At 35.9% G+C, this 14,825-nt stretch overlaps 1 protein-coding gene across 3 annotated transcripts in view; it reads left to right on the forward strand.

The window, feature by feature from the left end:
• Window positions 1–14,825, forward strand: part of MIGA1 (mitoguardin 1) — a 106,433-nt gene that overhangs the window by 59,305 nt on the left and 32,303 nt on the right. For all 3 annotated transcript variants that reach the window (XM_030324309.2, XM_030324310.1, XM_030324311.1), the window contains one exon: window positions 11,047–11,147. In XM_030324309.2, coding sequence (XP_030180169.1) covers window positions 11,047–11,147 — 101 coding nt within the window. The remainder of the gene's footprint in view (window positions 1–11,046; window positions 11,148–14,825) is intronic.

Consider the following 14,825-nt stretch of genomic DNA (forward strand, 5'->3'; position numbering starts at 1 on the left):
TTAAGGAAATAATTTTGTAAACTTTGAAGAGTGGCTATAAATGGATGATAGATTCACAAATATTTGTTGTAGTATTTTGATTCAAAATACACATCTGTGCTACATACATAATCTTTGTACATATCAGATATTGTACAGTTAGGGTATATTTATCTTTCATATTAACAGAAATTTGTGTTATTATCTAAATTATTTTGGGCAAAATTAGACTTTGGTTAGTTCCAGCAACTAGTGAGAAGTTGGGAGAATATGGAATTAAAACCTAACACCTCGGAATGATTTATACTTTGGGAGATTTCTGTTATCATTTTATCATCATATCATGCGGGGTATGCATCATTACATGGTTTGGTAGTGTATTTCAGTAATGGTACATTCAAGATTAAGATTACTTTGGTTAGGCTATTGGGGCCGTACTAACTTGCTGAATTTAATACCAGTGTAAAAATAAATTGATTAACAACAAATGAAGCTTGCTTACAGTTTCTTGGGGACATGATTTAGTTGATGTGGTTTACAGAAATTAAGTTCAAGCTTGTTGTTAATCTACACTTTAATTAGATTTCTCTTAAAATTAATTGGGCTTCATGGTTTGTTTGCTTACATTTTCTATAAAGAGTAGTATGTATTTGCAATAGCTGTATTAGCAGGCAACTCTGAAGCCACAAGTTTGATAAATACTGTTTTTTTGGCTGAGCAGAGGACTTTGAGATTCTTTCATACTGATGTGTAGGAACAAATTTAGCCCTTAAAAACAAACCAAGAATTTTTATAGTTTTACAGTATTGCTTTGCATATTTCAGATACATGTTTAGTCCTCGTTATAATCTATTTTTTGAACAGAATGAACTCATAAAATCTTAGATCTCTAATATTTATTTAGCAAACATTTGATCGCCTAATATATGTCAGACATGTTATAAGGCATTGGAAAGACTAGGATGAAGGACATTTCATCCTTGTTTTTCGGCAACACAGAGACTAGTTTTGCAGCTAGGTAGGCATTAAAAATTACATAGCACAGGGGTGCCTGGGTGACCCACTCAGTTAAGCGTCTGACTTCGGCTCAGGTAACGAATCTCTCGTTTCGTGGGTTCAAGCCCTGCGTTGGACTCTTTGCTGGCGGCTCAGAGCCTGGAGCCTGCTTCAGATTCTGCACCCCTTCCCTGCCCCGCTCATGTTCTGTCTCTGTCTCTGTCTCTCAAAAATAAATAAACATTAAAAAAAATAATTAAAAAAATAAAAATTATATAGCACAATGGAGTGAGTGGTATAATAATGTGTTTAAAAAGTGCTGTAGAAACACCAAAGAAAAGCCTAAATTATTCCTCAAGGAAGGCTTCATATGCGTGACACTTGAAGAAAGGTGATCCATCAGGAAGATAATTGAGAAAGGGGCACTTCAGGCGGAGCAAACAACATGGATCAAGGTGTAGACTGGAGCCTGTTATGTCTTGGAAATACAACATATGTAGGGGAGTGGTGAGAAGTGAATCAAGACAGGTGGGCAGGAGATAAATCGTGAAAGTTCTTGTTTTGTACTTTTAGGCAAAAGGGAGCCACTGAGAATTATAAGAAGTCATAATCAAATTTATGTGTTTGGAGGAGGTTGTGGAAGTGTTGAGTAGTAAAATTTAAATATTTTATCCATCTTTCTGCTCTCTTATGCTGAGGATTTCATTGAGAGAGTGACATATCCTGTAAGGGAAAATTAGAGGTTTTTCCAGCTTAGTACTGTCTGCACAAATTCCCTGGCAGAGAATAAAGTGGGACCTCCTGACCACTAGAGAGATGTTATTCTTCTTTTTTGATAAGCAGCCAGATAGAACATTTAGCAATATTGAAAGAGCTTGGCAGCAAGAGGAAATACCTCAACCTATCATCTTGAGTCAAATGTCAGACAACACAGAACTGATGCTCTAAGACCTTGTCCTTTTCCTCTTCTGCAGAATCACTGTGGTCAGAGGATAAACTCCCTGAGGGTTTATTTTTAGGGAGTGACATGAATTACAAGCTTAATTTGTATAATCAGGCTTCTAAATATACAGAGTACAAATTGCAGAACATATAAGAAATTGGGCTTAGTAATTTCCTCCTATGTATTAAGGCTCACAATCTTAATTTCAAAGTGTTTAATAATACTACAAACTGGTATTATATATGTAAGTCAAAATCGGCTCAGAGATTAAAGCAGTGTAATGAAAATCTTTGGGTGCCAGAAACAAGAGAAATAACCTGCTACTTGCCTTTGCCTCTTTTGTATTCAAGTTACATCTTATCAGCTTGGATTTCTAAGTCTAACACTTCACTAACTGGAGACCTTTGTGTGATTTAGAAAAAGGCCCATGTAGCCCTTTGGAAAGGGCACTTTTGAGATAAGAAAAAGGTTCACCTTCCTCCTAGAAGATGCAGGCCCAGGATATGGGCTGACTTGTCCCACTGGTCAGTGGCCTTTGTGTGGTGTACAGAGTGACCAATTCTTGCTAGTGACCCTGTTAAAGTCTCTCAAACTGCAGACCTAACCTTAATTACTTTTTGTTTCACTTTGGGTTATCCAGTCATTTCTTTCTTCTTAAAAAAAAAAAGATAAAAAGTGCTGTTACTCCTTTCTCTTTCCTTCTATTACTTGTTTTGCATTGGCAGCTGTATTTCCCAGTTAGGAATCACTGTTGCTATATTGGGCAGACATGCCATATAAAACGTTTTGATAAATAGAGAAAGCCAGAGACAACTGTTACGGAAATATCTTTTGGGTAGATCAATGGTATCAGGCTGTTTTTGTACATGTATGTATTTCACATAGTTAAAACTGCGTAAATCATAACACATCAAGAACTGATCAGTTTTTTCTCTTGTTTCATTGTAACTCGTCACTATTAAGGTACATTGAGGGAAAAATCAAGAAAATATCTCTTAGTTCTTTTACTTTCTGAAATTATGATGGTTCAAATGTTTGTATTCGACTTTTTTCTGTCTCATACTGTAGCATTTTAAAACAAACCAAAATAAAAAACTGTTTGCAGTATAGATGGGGCAGGTAGCTGCACCCTTCAGTAGCTCAGCTGGTAGAGCAGAGGACTGTAGACTCGATGGGGCAGGTAGTCGTGTAAGATGGACAAAGAGCAGCAGGAGTCTTCTAGATTTCTTAATTATTGTAACAGATTATAGCAGACTGTTTGGAAAATAGCTTGTCAGCAGCAGGAACTTTTCCACTTTCAGTAAAACCACAGAAAAGACAAGGTTCCAAATCATATTTAGGTTGCTAAAAATCATCTGGAGAATAGCTGCTGACATAGAAGTCAGATGACATTAGACATTTGGCAGCCTTCCTCTTCTTACTGGTGTTACAAAATCCACAGTGGACTTTAAAAGAAGAGTGGCATCTTTGGAATCTCCACTAGGATCTGCTGAGGTTAAAATAGACGTGATGGCTTCTAAGCGACAGAAAATAGAATGTGTCTAAGGATGGCAAAAGTGAGACCTGTAGAAAACCCATTTGGATTGGTTTAGAGAAGTAGATACAGGCCTGAAGTTCAAGTTCCAAGGTTGAAGTGTCTCTTTGTGTTTTCTCTTTGTTTTTGTTTTTTTAACTTTCAAGCAAACTCTGTTTTGAAAAAAAAAATACGTGAATTATGAGATTGTGAAAGAAGGAGCAAGGCTTGAATCCAGTCAGATTTTTGGCCTAAAATGTATGACTGTTGTGTTAAAAGTAAACATCATACCTTTATTATCCTTCCAAAGAAGAACATAGTTTATGTCTATGCATGAATGTTTTAAAAAGTTCTGGGTGAAAAAAAAAAAGTTCTGGGTGATTGAGATAGGTAAAGAGCAATGTCTTAAAAAGTTTTAGACTTGGGGCACCAGGCTGGCTCAGTTAGTAGAGCATGCTATTCTTTTCTTTTTTTTAAGTTTATTTTTTGAGAGAGAGAGAGTGCGGGGTAGAGGCAGACAGAGAGGGAGAGAGAGAGAATCCCAAGCTGTTCTGCACTTGTCAACATGGAGCCTGAAGTGAGGCTCGAACTCATGAACCGTGAGATCATGATTTGATTCGAAATCAGGAGTCAAATGCTTAACTGAATGAGCCACCCAGACTCCCCTAGAGCATGCTACTCTTAATCTCAGGCTCATGAGTTCAAGTCCCACATTGGGCATAGAGCCTACTTTAAATTAAATTAAATTAAATTAAATTAAATTAAATTATAATAAAAGTTTTAGGTTTACTATTTAAAAAGGTTAAGAAAAGGGGCACCTGGCTGGCTCAGTAGGTAAAGCATGCAACTCTTTCTTGCGTTGTGAGTTTAAGCCCCATTTTGGGCATAGAGCCTATTAGAAAAATAAAAGAGAGGAAGAAAAAGAACTACTCTCTTGAGAGCCAGTGTGGTAACATTCAGCATTTTTTTTTTTGGCATATATTTTTTATATTTAGTCCCCCAATTATATGGAAAGCGTTCTTTTTAAAAAAGTTTGTTTATTTGTTTGTTTGTTTGTTTGTTTAGAGAGTGCAGGAGAGGGGCAGAGAATGAGGGAGAGAGAATCCCAAGCAAGGTCAGCACTGTCAGCACATAGCCCGATGCGGGGCTCGAGCTCATGAACTGTGAAATCATGACTGAGAGCTGAAACCAAGAGCTGTACTCTTAATTGACTGAGCCACCCAGGTGCCCCTGGAAAGCATTCTTTTAGGCACATCTAAGGTTAAAGATTAGGCATTATGGGGCATAAGCTGCATATTTTAAGTTTATAAGAAAGTATCATAAATTTAATTAATTTAGAGCCACGTATTGGAAAAATAAGAATTTTAACAGGCCTCTGAAAACATGTAAAGGTAATGTAACAGGTAAAATGATCCAGATGAAATATATGAGAGGCTATTTAAAAATAGGGATTTTCATGTCTTGGTTATGGTCACTTGGTGTAACAAGTTTTATTTAGTTTATATCAACAAATATTGAAGTGTTTACAGTGTGTTCAATGCTCTATTAAGAACTATAGGAACTACCAGGAAAAAAAATGAAAGGAAAAAAAAAAAGATGAGAAAGTCCATGAATGATTGTTACATTCAGGCAATAGTAATAGTTAAATAAAAATTCAGATAGTGTATCGAATTGTACATACTTTTTTTTTACATAATATTATGAATAGGTAACAATTGTTGAACACTTACATGTATTAACTCATTTAATCCTTACACAACTCTATGAGGTAGATTTTACTCCCATTTTTCAAGTGAGAACACTGAGGAATGGAGAAAATAAATTTACCTAAGATTGTTATCCAGCTAAGTAGCAGAGTCAGAATTTGAATTCAAGCAGTCTGGCTCCAGAGCCCACACTTTTGCTGTACTGCCTTATATAGAAGCAAAAAATTAGATAATTTTTGGAGGATACTTACAGGTGGTAGTACTTGAGTTGCATTGTAAAACCACATGTGTTCTGGGTAGCATGGGGCAAGAGAGCAGAAGGAAAAATTTGTGTGTTGGAGAAGATGCAGGAGGAACTAAAGGCTTGATAAAGAATATATGTGGCAATAGTAATAGCAGTGAAAAATTATTTAGCACTTACTATGTACAAAGAACTATGCCTCCATAAATCTCTCACTTAATCCTTATGACAATTCTGTGAAATCAATATTGTTATTCCTAGTTTACCTTGATAACAAGTAGCAAAGCTGGGATCAGAATTGGGATCCAGATGCTATGTTAACTGGCTGACTCGAAATCTCAAGCTTTTACCCATTGCATTACTATGGCAAGTGGGTGTATAGTGAATAGTACAGTATATAATATAGTGTAAGTATAATGGTTTAGTATAATATGTAGGAATGTATATATAGTATATGATAAAGTATACTATATGGCATAGACTATATGTTATATAATTCTAGTATGATAATATATAATATACAGTATAATATAACATGTACAGCATAAAGTTGAGGAGTCTTTTATTAATTAATAGAAAAGAATATTAGATAGGTAGGGTGAACAGAGATTATGGAAGTCTTTGAAAACCAGACAAGGAGCCGTTGAAGATTTTGACTGGAGAATAGCTTTTTTTTTGTTGTTCTAGTTACAATAAAGCATTCTTATACATAATTAGGCTATTCCTGTCTAACAGTTACACATATTAAATGCAATAGTCTCTGAAAGCATTTAGCAGAATAGCTTGGGTACTACTTTTAGTCACTCAAAACATGTGAGTTGAGTCTGAATCCTGTAGAGCTTGTAAACTCTTTGCACTCTAGATAAGATATGAGAAAGGAATGCCCGAATAGTACTGTCCAATAGCAATATAATGTGACAAATGTAACTTTAAATTTTCTAGTAAGTACATGAAAAAGTAAAATGAAAGAGGTGAAATTAATTTTAGTAATATATTTTTCTTAAACCTAGTTTATATTAAAAAGATTTTATATATTTTGGTGCCAAGTTTTCAAAATCCATTGTGTATTTTACACTTACAGCACATCTCAGTTCTGAGTAGGCACATTTCATGCGCTCAGTAGACACACATGGCTAATGGCTACTATGTTGGACACCACAGCTCCATAGTTTCATAGCATGGAATCTGGTGTCAGATGACTTCTTTTGAATCCTGCCATTCCATTTCTTAACTGTGTGAGTATGGACCATTACTTAACATTTCTGTACCTCAGCTTCTTCATATGTATGATGAAAAAAAAGAAGAGTACCTACCTCAAAGGATTATTGTGAGAATTATGCGATAATGTATGTAAAGCATGTAACTTGGTTTCTGGCAAGTAGTAAGTGCTAAATAAATGTATGTTGCTTTCATCATACTTTTATTGTCATTAAATAGTAAGCATCTCTTAGTTTCCATGTCTTCTTCCTGCAGATAGTTGATTATCCCCACCAAAACATTCCCACTTAAAATCCTAAACCAATGACTAAATAGCAAAGAAAGATGGGTAAACTAGGAGGAAAAAGGTCGTGAGTGGTATATGCATGGCATTAGAGTCTCCCACAACTACTGGTATTCCACTATGGGGTGCAGATAGATTGTTTTGATTTGCTAGTATACTTAACAGACTCATCAGATCTTTTGACTTTTTGAACTTAGCATCCCCTATCAGGGAATAAAATTCACGGTTAATAATTCACAGCTGAACTGCCAATGTTGAAATACTTCATTGTCTTTTCTGCTGTCAGCCATTTGGGGCCAACATACATAGATATATTGTTTCCTCTCCTTCTATGTAAACCCTTAGAGGAAAGTGTTCAAAACAAAACAGTGATTTATCTCACTCTCTTGTGTAACTATCATGTAGATCAAAAAATAAAACATTGCTGGGGTGTATGGTTGGCTCCGTTGGTGGAGCATGTGACTCTTGATCTTGGGATTGTGAGTTTGAGCCTTATGTTGGGTATATAGATTACTTAAAAAAAATAAAATCTTTGAAAAAATAAAAATAAAAAATAAAACATTGCCAACTCCCTAGAAGGTTCCTTGTACCTGGTCCTAATCAACACCCCTCTCCCCATTCCTAAAACTAACCATTGTCCTGATGCTCATGCTAATTACTTCCTGGCTTTTCTTATTTGACCAACTAAGCGTTGTCCTGATCACTGTAGTTTAGTTTTGCTTGTTTTTGAATTTTATGTGAATGAAATCATACATAAAATTCTTTACTCAACATGTGAGGTTTATCTTTATTCTTGCATATAACAGCAATTCATTCACTTTCATTGTTGTATACTTATTTCATTGTTTGAATATATCCCAGTTTGTGTATTCTGTGGTAGGAGAACAACTGTGGTTTTTTTTTCCTAGTTTGGAGTTGTTGTAAGCAATGTTGTTATGAATATTCTTATGCATATAAGCATGCACTTCTGTAAAAAAACACCTAAGGGTAGAATTGCTTGTCACAGAGAATACAGTCTTGAACTTACATTATACTACCAAATTCTCCAAAGTAGTTCTACTAATTGACATTTCTACCACGGGTATGTGAGTTTTCAATACTATACATCTTTAACAAAAAAATGCCATTTTTTCCAACTCATATCATTCTGGTAAGTGTGTAATGATTGTGTGTGTGTGTGTGTGTGTGTGTGTGTGTGTGTGTGTGTGTGTGTTTTCTGCTAAGAAAAATTTGGTAAGAAGTTTCTGAAAATGCTGACTAAAATGAAACCTTTGGTTTTCAGTTTTCCATGCTGTCGCAGTCTTTCAGTACTACAATCAAGAATTTATACTTTTTAGAAAGAGTATTTTATCTTTATTTTAAGTTTATTTTGAGGGAGGGAGAGAATGCAGAGAGAAAGGGAGAGAGAGAATCCCAAGCAGGCTCTGTACTAATAGCAGGGCTCAAACCCATGAACTGAACCGTGAGATCATGACCTGAGCTGAAATCAAGAGTCAGACACTCAGGTGAAAGAGTATTTTAAATTTTCATTTGATTCATGAAAGCAAGTAGTTTGAGATATTACTCAGTATTCTTTATTCATGCTTTTTATTGGCTTATCTAAAAAACAGATGTATTATTTCTCTTCATAATTTAAGCTGCCATTCCAGGAAATATAACAATTACTGAAATGAGAGGTATGGTCTGTGATTTACGAAATTAGACTTAATGAATAAATCTTTCCAGTTCCTCTAAGCCATTTTTCTTTGTTAGATTTTTTTTTTTTTTTTTTTTTTTTGAGTAAAGTACTGGCTGGTTACTGTTGAGTGATGTAAAACAGACTTTTAACAGCCCATGGGTATGTCTGAAAGGTAAAGTGACATAAGATAAATGTCTGTTCGACTCTGAAAATAGCAAAAGTCATATGGAACCAAGATTTAACTTAATTGACTTATAATTTAACCCACTTTAAAAGTGGTTTGGCATAATGAAAACTGTACTGTGGTTTCTTTTTGCATAATTAATACTAACAATGGAAAAATAACAAGATAGATAAAGGTGTGAAAGTTGTAAATGCCAGTTCAGTTTTGTGTGTACAAATAAGTTTGTATTTGTGTGTGTAGTTTTTAAAATCACATATGCACTAAAAAGAGAATAATGGGAATTTTTCTGGATAATTGAGTGTCCAAAAATACCAGTCTTATAGCTGTTTATAAGTGCAAAACCAATTATGTTGTTTTGTTCTCAAGTTCAATGAAAAAATTTAAATTTCCAAAAGAATGTGTATTTGGAAAATAGAATAGTTTAACCTCTGATTGTGTTCCATTAGTCATTTAGTAGTGGAAGGATTTTAAGCTGTGAAGTTAGGTACTTTAAAATGATTGATGTAACCTTCATCTGAAAACAATTATAATTTAAACTTGGAATATAAATGGTTAAATTGTCAAATATGGGCCCACTAAATATAAAGGAGGGGAAAAATACGCTTTGTGTATGGTTATTCTTGATACCTAATAAGAATGAGCCTTGTACCAAGTATGGCTTGTTAGCTTTTCTGCATGGTTTAGAGTTTGGAATATAAATTGTTTGCAACCCTTCTGAGTTGAAAATAAATTAATGGTTTCCCTTTAAAAAAAAAAAACAAACTACTCTTCCTGTATAGAATCACAAATGTTTGTGTTTTCTGGTACTTGAGGGTTTTAAACAGGACTTGGAAAATTTCTGGTAAAGGTAATGAATTTAGTTTGGGAAAAAAGATGGAATAGAAATTGCGATGAATGAAAGCCAAAAAGAGATTCCTGCTTCTTTTTTTTTTTTTTTTTTTTTTTTTTTGAGAGAGAGAGAGAGTGCAGTTGGGGAAGGGGCAGAAGTAGAGGGAGAGGGGCACCTGGGTGGCTCAATTGGTTTGGCCTCCAACTCTTGATTTCAGCTCAGGTCATGGTCTCCCTGTTGGTGGCCTTGAGCCCCACATGGGGCTCCTCACTTACAGGGGGTGCAGAGCCTGCTTGGGATTCTCTCTCTCCCTCTCTCTGCCCCTCCCCCACTTGCACACACATGCACATGGCTGTATACTCTCTCTCACAAATAAACTTAAAAAGGAGAGGGAGAGAAAGAATCCCAAGTAGTGTCTGGTGCCCTGCTCAGAGCCTGACACAAGGCTTCATCTTACTAACTATGAGATCATGACCTGAGCCGAAATCAAGAGTCAGATGCTTAACCAACTGAGCCACTCAGGCGCCCCTCTGGTTCTTTTTTAAAGAAGATAAAGTTTCTGACAAATTTAGCAGATAGAGAATCAATATGAAAAATCAGTATATATTTTGTTCTTTGCTTTTTCATACTTGTGATAAATTTTAAAGCATATCAGTTGTTTGCTACAATATAGACACATCTGTAAGCAAGTACAGTATTTATTTGAAAATTACAGATTCCTGATGATAGTATGTGAAGGTATTGGTACCCACATTCAAATGCCCCATGTGTTAACAGGTAGACTGTCTTGGCATGGCCAGATTAACCATTCGCCAATGTATTTAAACTTTTTCAGCCCTTAAAATCAAGACAGTTGTATTTGACCTTCAAGTAACCAGAGTAAACATCAGCCCTGATTGTTTTTGGCCTTTGACATAGGTCTTAAGGACTGAAGAATAAGTTCTTCATGAATTGTTTTAATCAGTTTATCACAAGTAACTGACCAGACAACATTTCATGCTAATAATTCACTTAATTTGAATAAACTTACCAATTCTCACAACTTGGTCGAGGCCACTTGCAACTAATTTGCTCTGTTTCAGCTATCTTTGGTATGTGCTGATTTTACAACATATCATAGATAATCCAGCTCTAGTTATTATTTACCAGTTTAAAATATTACATATTCAAAAGCTTTTTAAATCTGATGGTAAGTTTAATTAATTCCCTTTTAAAGTAAAAATGTCTGCTTTATAGCACTTTCTCCTTTGCTCAGCAGCATTTCAGAATCACTTAAACAGTGAATACACTTGAGAATCTTATCAGATTATATACCATTGGTTTGTATTTGTTTTCTTTTAGGTTTCAGCCTAAATAAAGATGGAAAGAAGGAAGGAAGGGAGGGAGGAAGAAAGAGAGAAAGAAAAGACAGGCATAGTATAGAATGTCAGTGAGAAGGAATATCAATTGCTTCACTTTTCTTCTTTTACTTTTAAGATAAAGATACAGATGTCACCATGAAGGGGAATGTGGATGAATTTGGCCTGCGAGACACCTTGAGCGTCGCATCAACTGATTCCTTTGCTTCAGTAGCAGAGGTAGGACTGAGAATTAATTCCTCATTCTTTGTCACCTAGAGAGTACAGTTTTGCCATGTGCTGAATATCAGTTGCCATTTATGTAGCATCTACTATGTGGTAGATACCAGCCTACAAAGATGAATCTAAAATGAACATGAGTTTAGCAAGGGAGCTTATAGTCATTTTAGAGAGGTGAACATGTAAACACATATTTTAGAGGGGTGCTGTCGTATTTTGTGGATTATGGGTGAGGCATATAAGTATCTTCATAGAAAGTAATATAATCAGAATTTTTAAAAATGTTTAGATTCCTTAGCTTAGAAATCATACTTTTAGATAATTTTTTTCAAGAAGGTGATCAAAGATTTCTTTATAAAAATAATCACTATGTGATTTTAACAATAATGAAAAACTGGAACTATTCTAATGCCAAATTATGGTGCATACATAATTTGAAATATTGTACTGCCGAAAACGTATTTCCATTTACTTTTTTTTATATATATAATTTATTGTCAAATTGGTTTCCATACAACACCCAGTGCTCATCCCAACAGGTGCCTTCCTCAATGCCCATCACCCCCTTTTCCCTCTCCCCCATCCCTCATCAACCCTCAGTTTGTTCTCAGTATTTAAGAGTCTCTTATGGTTTGCCTCCTTCCCTCTCTGTAACTTGTTTTTTCCCCCTTCCCCTCCCCTCCCTGGTCTTCTGTTAAGTTTCTCAGGATCCACATATGAGTGAAAATATATGGTATCTGTCTTTCTCTGCCTGACTTATTTCACTTAGCATAATACTCTCCAGTTCCATCCACGTTGCTACAAATGGCCAGATTTCATTCTTTCCTATTGCCAAATAGTATTCCATTGTATATATAAACCACATCTTCTTTAAAAAAATTTTTTTTTTTGATGTTTTATTTATTTTTGAGAGAGAGAGAGAGACAGAGCACGAGCGGGGAAGGAGCAGAGAGAGAGGGAGACACAGAATCCGAAACAGGCTTCAGGCCCTGAGCTGTCAGCACAGAGCCTGATGTGGGGCTCGAACTCACAAACCGTGAGATCATGACCTGAGCCGAAGCTGGACCCTCAACCGACTGAGCCACCCAGACGCCCCATAAACCACATCTTCTTTATCCATTTGTCAGTTGATGGACATTTAGGCTCTTTCCATAATTTGGCTATTGTTGAAAGTGCTGCTATAAACATTGGGGTACAAATGCCCCCATGCATCAGCACTCCTGTATCCCTTGGGTAAATTCCTAGCAGTGCTATTGCTAGGTCACAGGGTAGATCTATTTTTTAATTTTTTGAGGAAGCTCCACACTGTTTTCCAGAGAGGCTACACCAGTTTGCATTCCCACCAACAGTGCAAGAGTGTTCCCTGTTTCCATTTATTTTTAATGACATGGGAATGTATGTTAAATGAAAAGTGTGGTATATAAGGCTTTATATAGAGAGTATGATTCTAATTTAGTAATAAGAGAACAGAAAACATGTATGTAGTATATTGTATAAGTGTTCAGGCAGACAAAGAAGAGGTTAGATATAAATACACCAACGTGTAAACAATGGTGATCAATGAATTATAAACTTATGGGCAGTTTGTTTTCTACTGAGATTTAAATTTTGTATCAAAAGAGAATGCTTGCAGGGGCGTCTGCGTGGCCCAGGTGGTTAAGCGACCAACACGTGGTTTCAGCTCAGGTCACGATCTCACGGTTCATGGGATCCAGCCCCACATCAGGCTCTAGGCTGGCAGCATGGAGCCTGCCTGAGATTCTCTCTCCTCTCTCTGCACCTGCCCCCTTCTCTCTCTCTTTCTCAAAATAAATAAACATTAAAACAATTTCTTTTTAAAAATTTTTTTTTTCAACATTTATTCATTTTTGGGACAGAGAGAGACAGAGCATGAACGGGGGAGGGACAAAGAGAGAGGGAGACACAGAATCAGAAACAGGCTCCAGGCTCTGAGCCATCAGCCCAGAGCCCGACGCGGGGCTCGAACTCACGGACCGCGAGATCGTGACCTGGCTGAAGTCGGACGCCCAACCGACTGCGCCACCCAGGCGCCCCTAAAACAATTTCTTAAAAAAAAGAATACTTGCAGAGTGCACATCTTTTTATACTTTTTTTCTGCTTAAAGTAACTTTAAAAATCATATATGCCCAATTTTATCTTAGAATAATTTTATTTTTATGGTAGATTTTGGATATTAATACTGTCTTTTTTCGTATAAATAGTATCACACATCTGTAATTCATGCTGTAGTGTGGAAAGCTGTAGATATTCTAATACTCTGTACCCTAAGCCTTGATTCTGCCTTTTTTAAAAAATGTTTTTAATGTTTATTTGTTCTTGAGAGAGAGAGAGAGAGAGAGAGAGAGAGAGAGAGACAGAGCACGAGTGGGGGAGGGGCAGAGAGAGAGGGGGGAACACAGAATCTGGAGCAGGCTGTTAGCACAGAGCCCGATGTGGGCCTGGACTCACGAACCACAAGATCATGACCTGAACTGAAGTGGGATGCTTAACGACTGAGCCATCCAGGTGCCCCTGATTCTGCCTTTAAAAAATTCTTTTTTAAAGAATCATGATCTTTATTCTTCTCAATATTTTTTTATATATATTTTAGCTATTGCTTACAGTAGTATCTCCTGAATTATTTACATTTTAACTTATATTTTTATATTTATAAAATAAATATATTTATGTTTGCAATAAAAAGAATTTTGTAAAATTCTTTTCCAGCTTTATTGAAATATAATTGACATGTAATGTATAAATTTAAGGTGTATAATGTGATGATTTGATACACATATATTGTGAAATAATTACCACAGTAAGATTAGTTAATATGTCCATCACCTCACAGGATTATGTGTGTGTGTGGGGAGGGGGTGAGAATATTTAAGATTTACTCTCTTAGCGACTTTCCAGTATATAATATAGTATTGTTAACTGTAGTTGCCATGCTCTGCATTAGATTCTCGACTTTTTCATCTTCTCACTGGAAGTTTTTACCCTTTGACCAACATCTCCCCATTTCCCTCACCCCTCAGCCCCTGGCAACCACCAATGTACTCTCTGTTTCTACGTGTTTAGCTTTTTCAGATTCCACATGTAAATGATAGAATGCAGTATTTGTCTTTCTCTGATTTATTTCACTTAGCATAATGCCGTTAAGGTCCATCCATATTGTTTCAAATGGCAGGATTTCCTTCTCTACCATGGGTGAATAATATACTTTTGTGGCTCAAACCCATGAACCGTGAGATCATGAGCTGAAATAAAAGCCGGACACCCAACTGGCTGAGCCACCCAGATGCCCTGGATCTTACATTTAACCATTCTGTCACTCTGTCTTTTGATTGGAGGGTTAAATCCATTTGCTTTCTTAGTAATTATTGATAGGTATGTACTTACTGTCATTTTGTTACTTGTTTTATGGTTGTTTTGTAGTTCTCTGTTCCTTTCTCTTTTCTCTCAAGGATTGCTGGTTTTATTTAGTGATATACTTGGATTCCATTCTCTTTATTTTTTGCATATGTATTACTGGTTTCTGATTTGTGGTTACCATTAGTTTTGTAATAACATGCATATAGCAGTCTATATTAAGTTGATGGTCATTGAAGTTTAACCCATTCTTTACTTCTCTCTCCCTTGCCCCCTGCAACATTTTAGGTAGATGGTGTCATGGTT

Source organism: Lynx canadensis, chromosome C1 (assembly GCF_007474595.2).
Source record: "Lynx canadensis isolate LIC74 chromosome C1, mLynCan4.pri.v2, whole genome shotgun sequence".
Taxonomy (NCBI): domain Eukaryota; kingdom Metazoa; phylum Chordata; class Mammalia; order Carnivora; family Felidae; genus Lynx; species Lynx canadensis.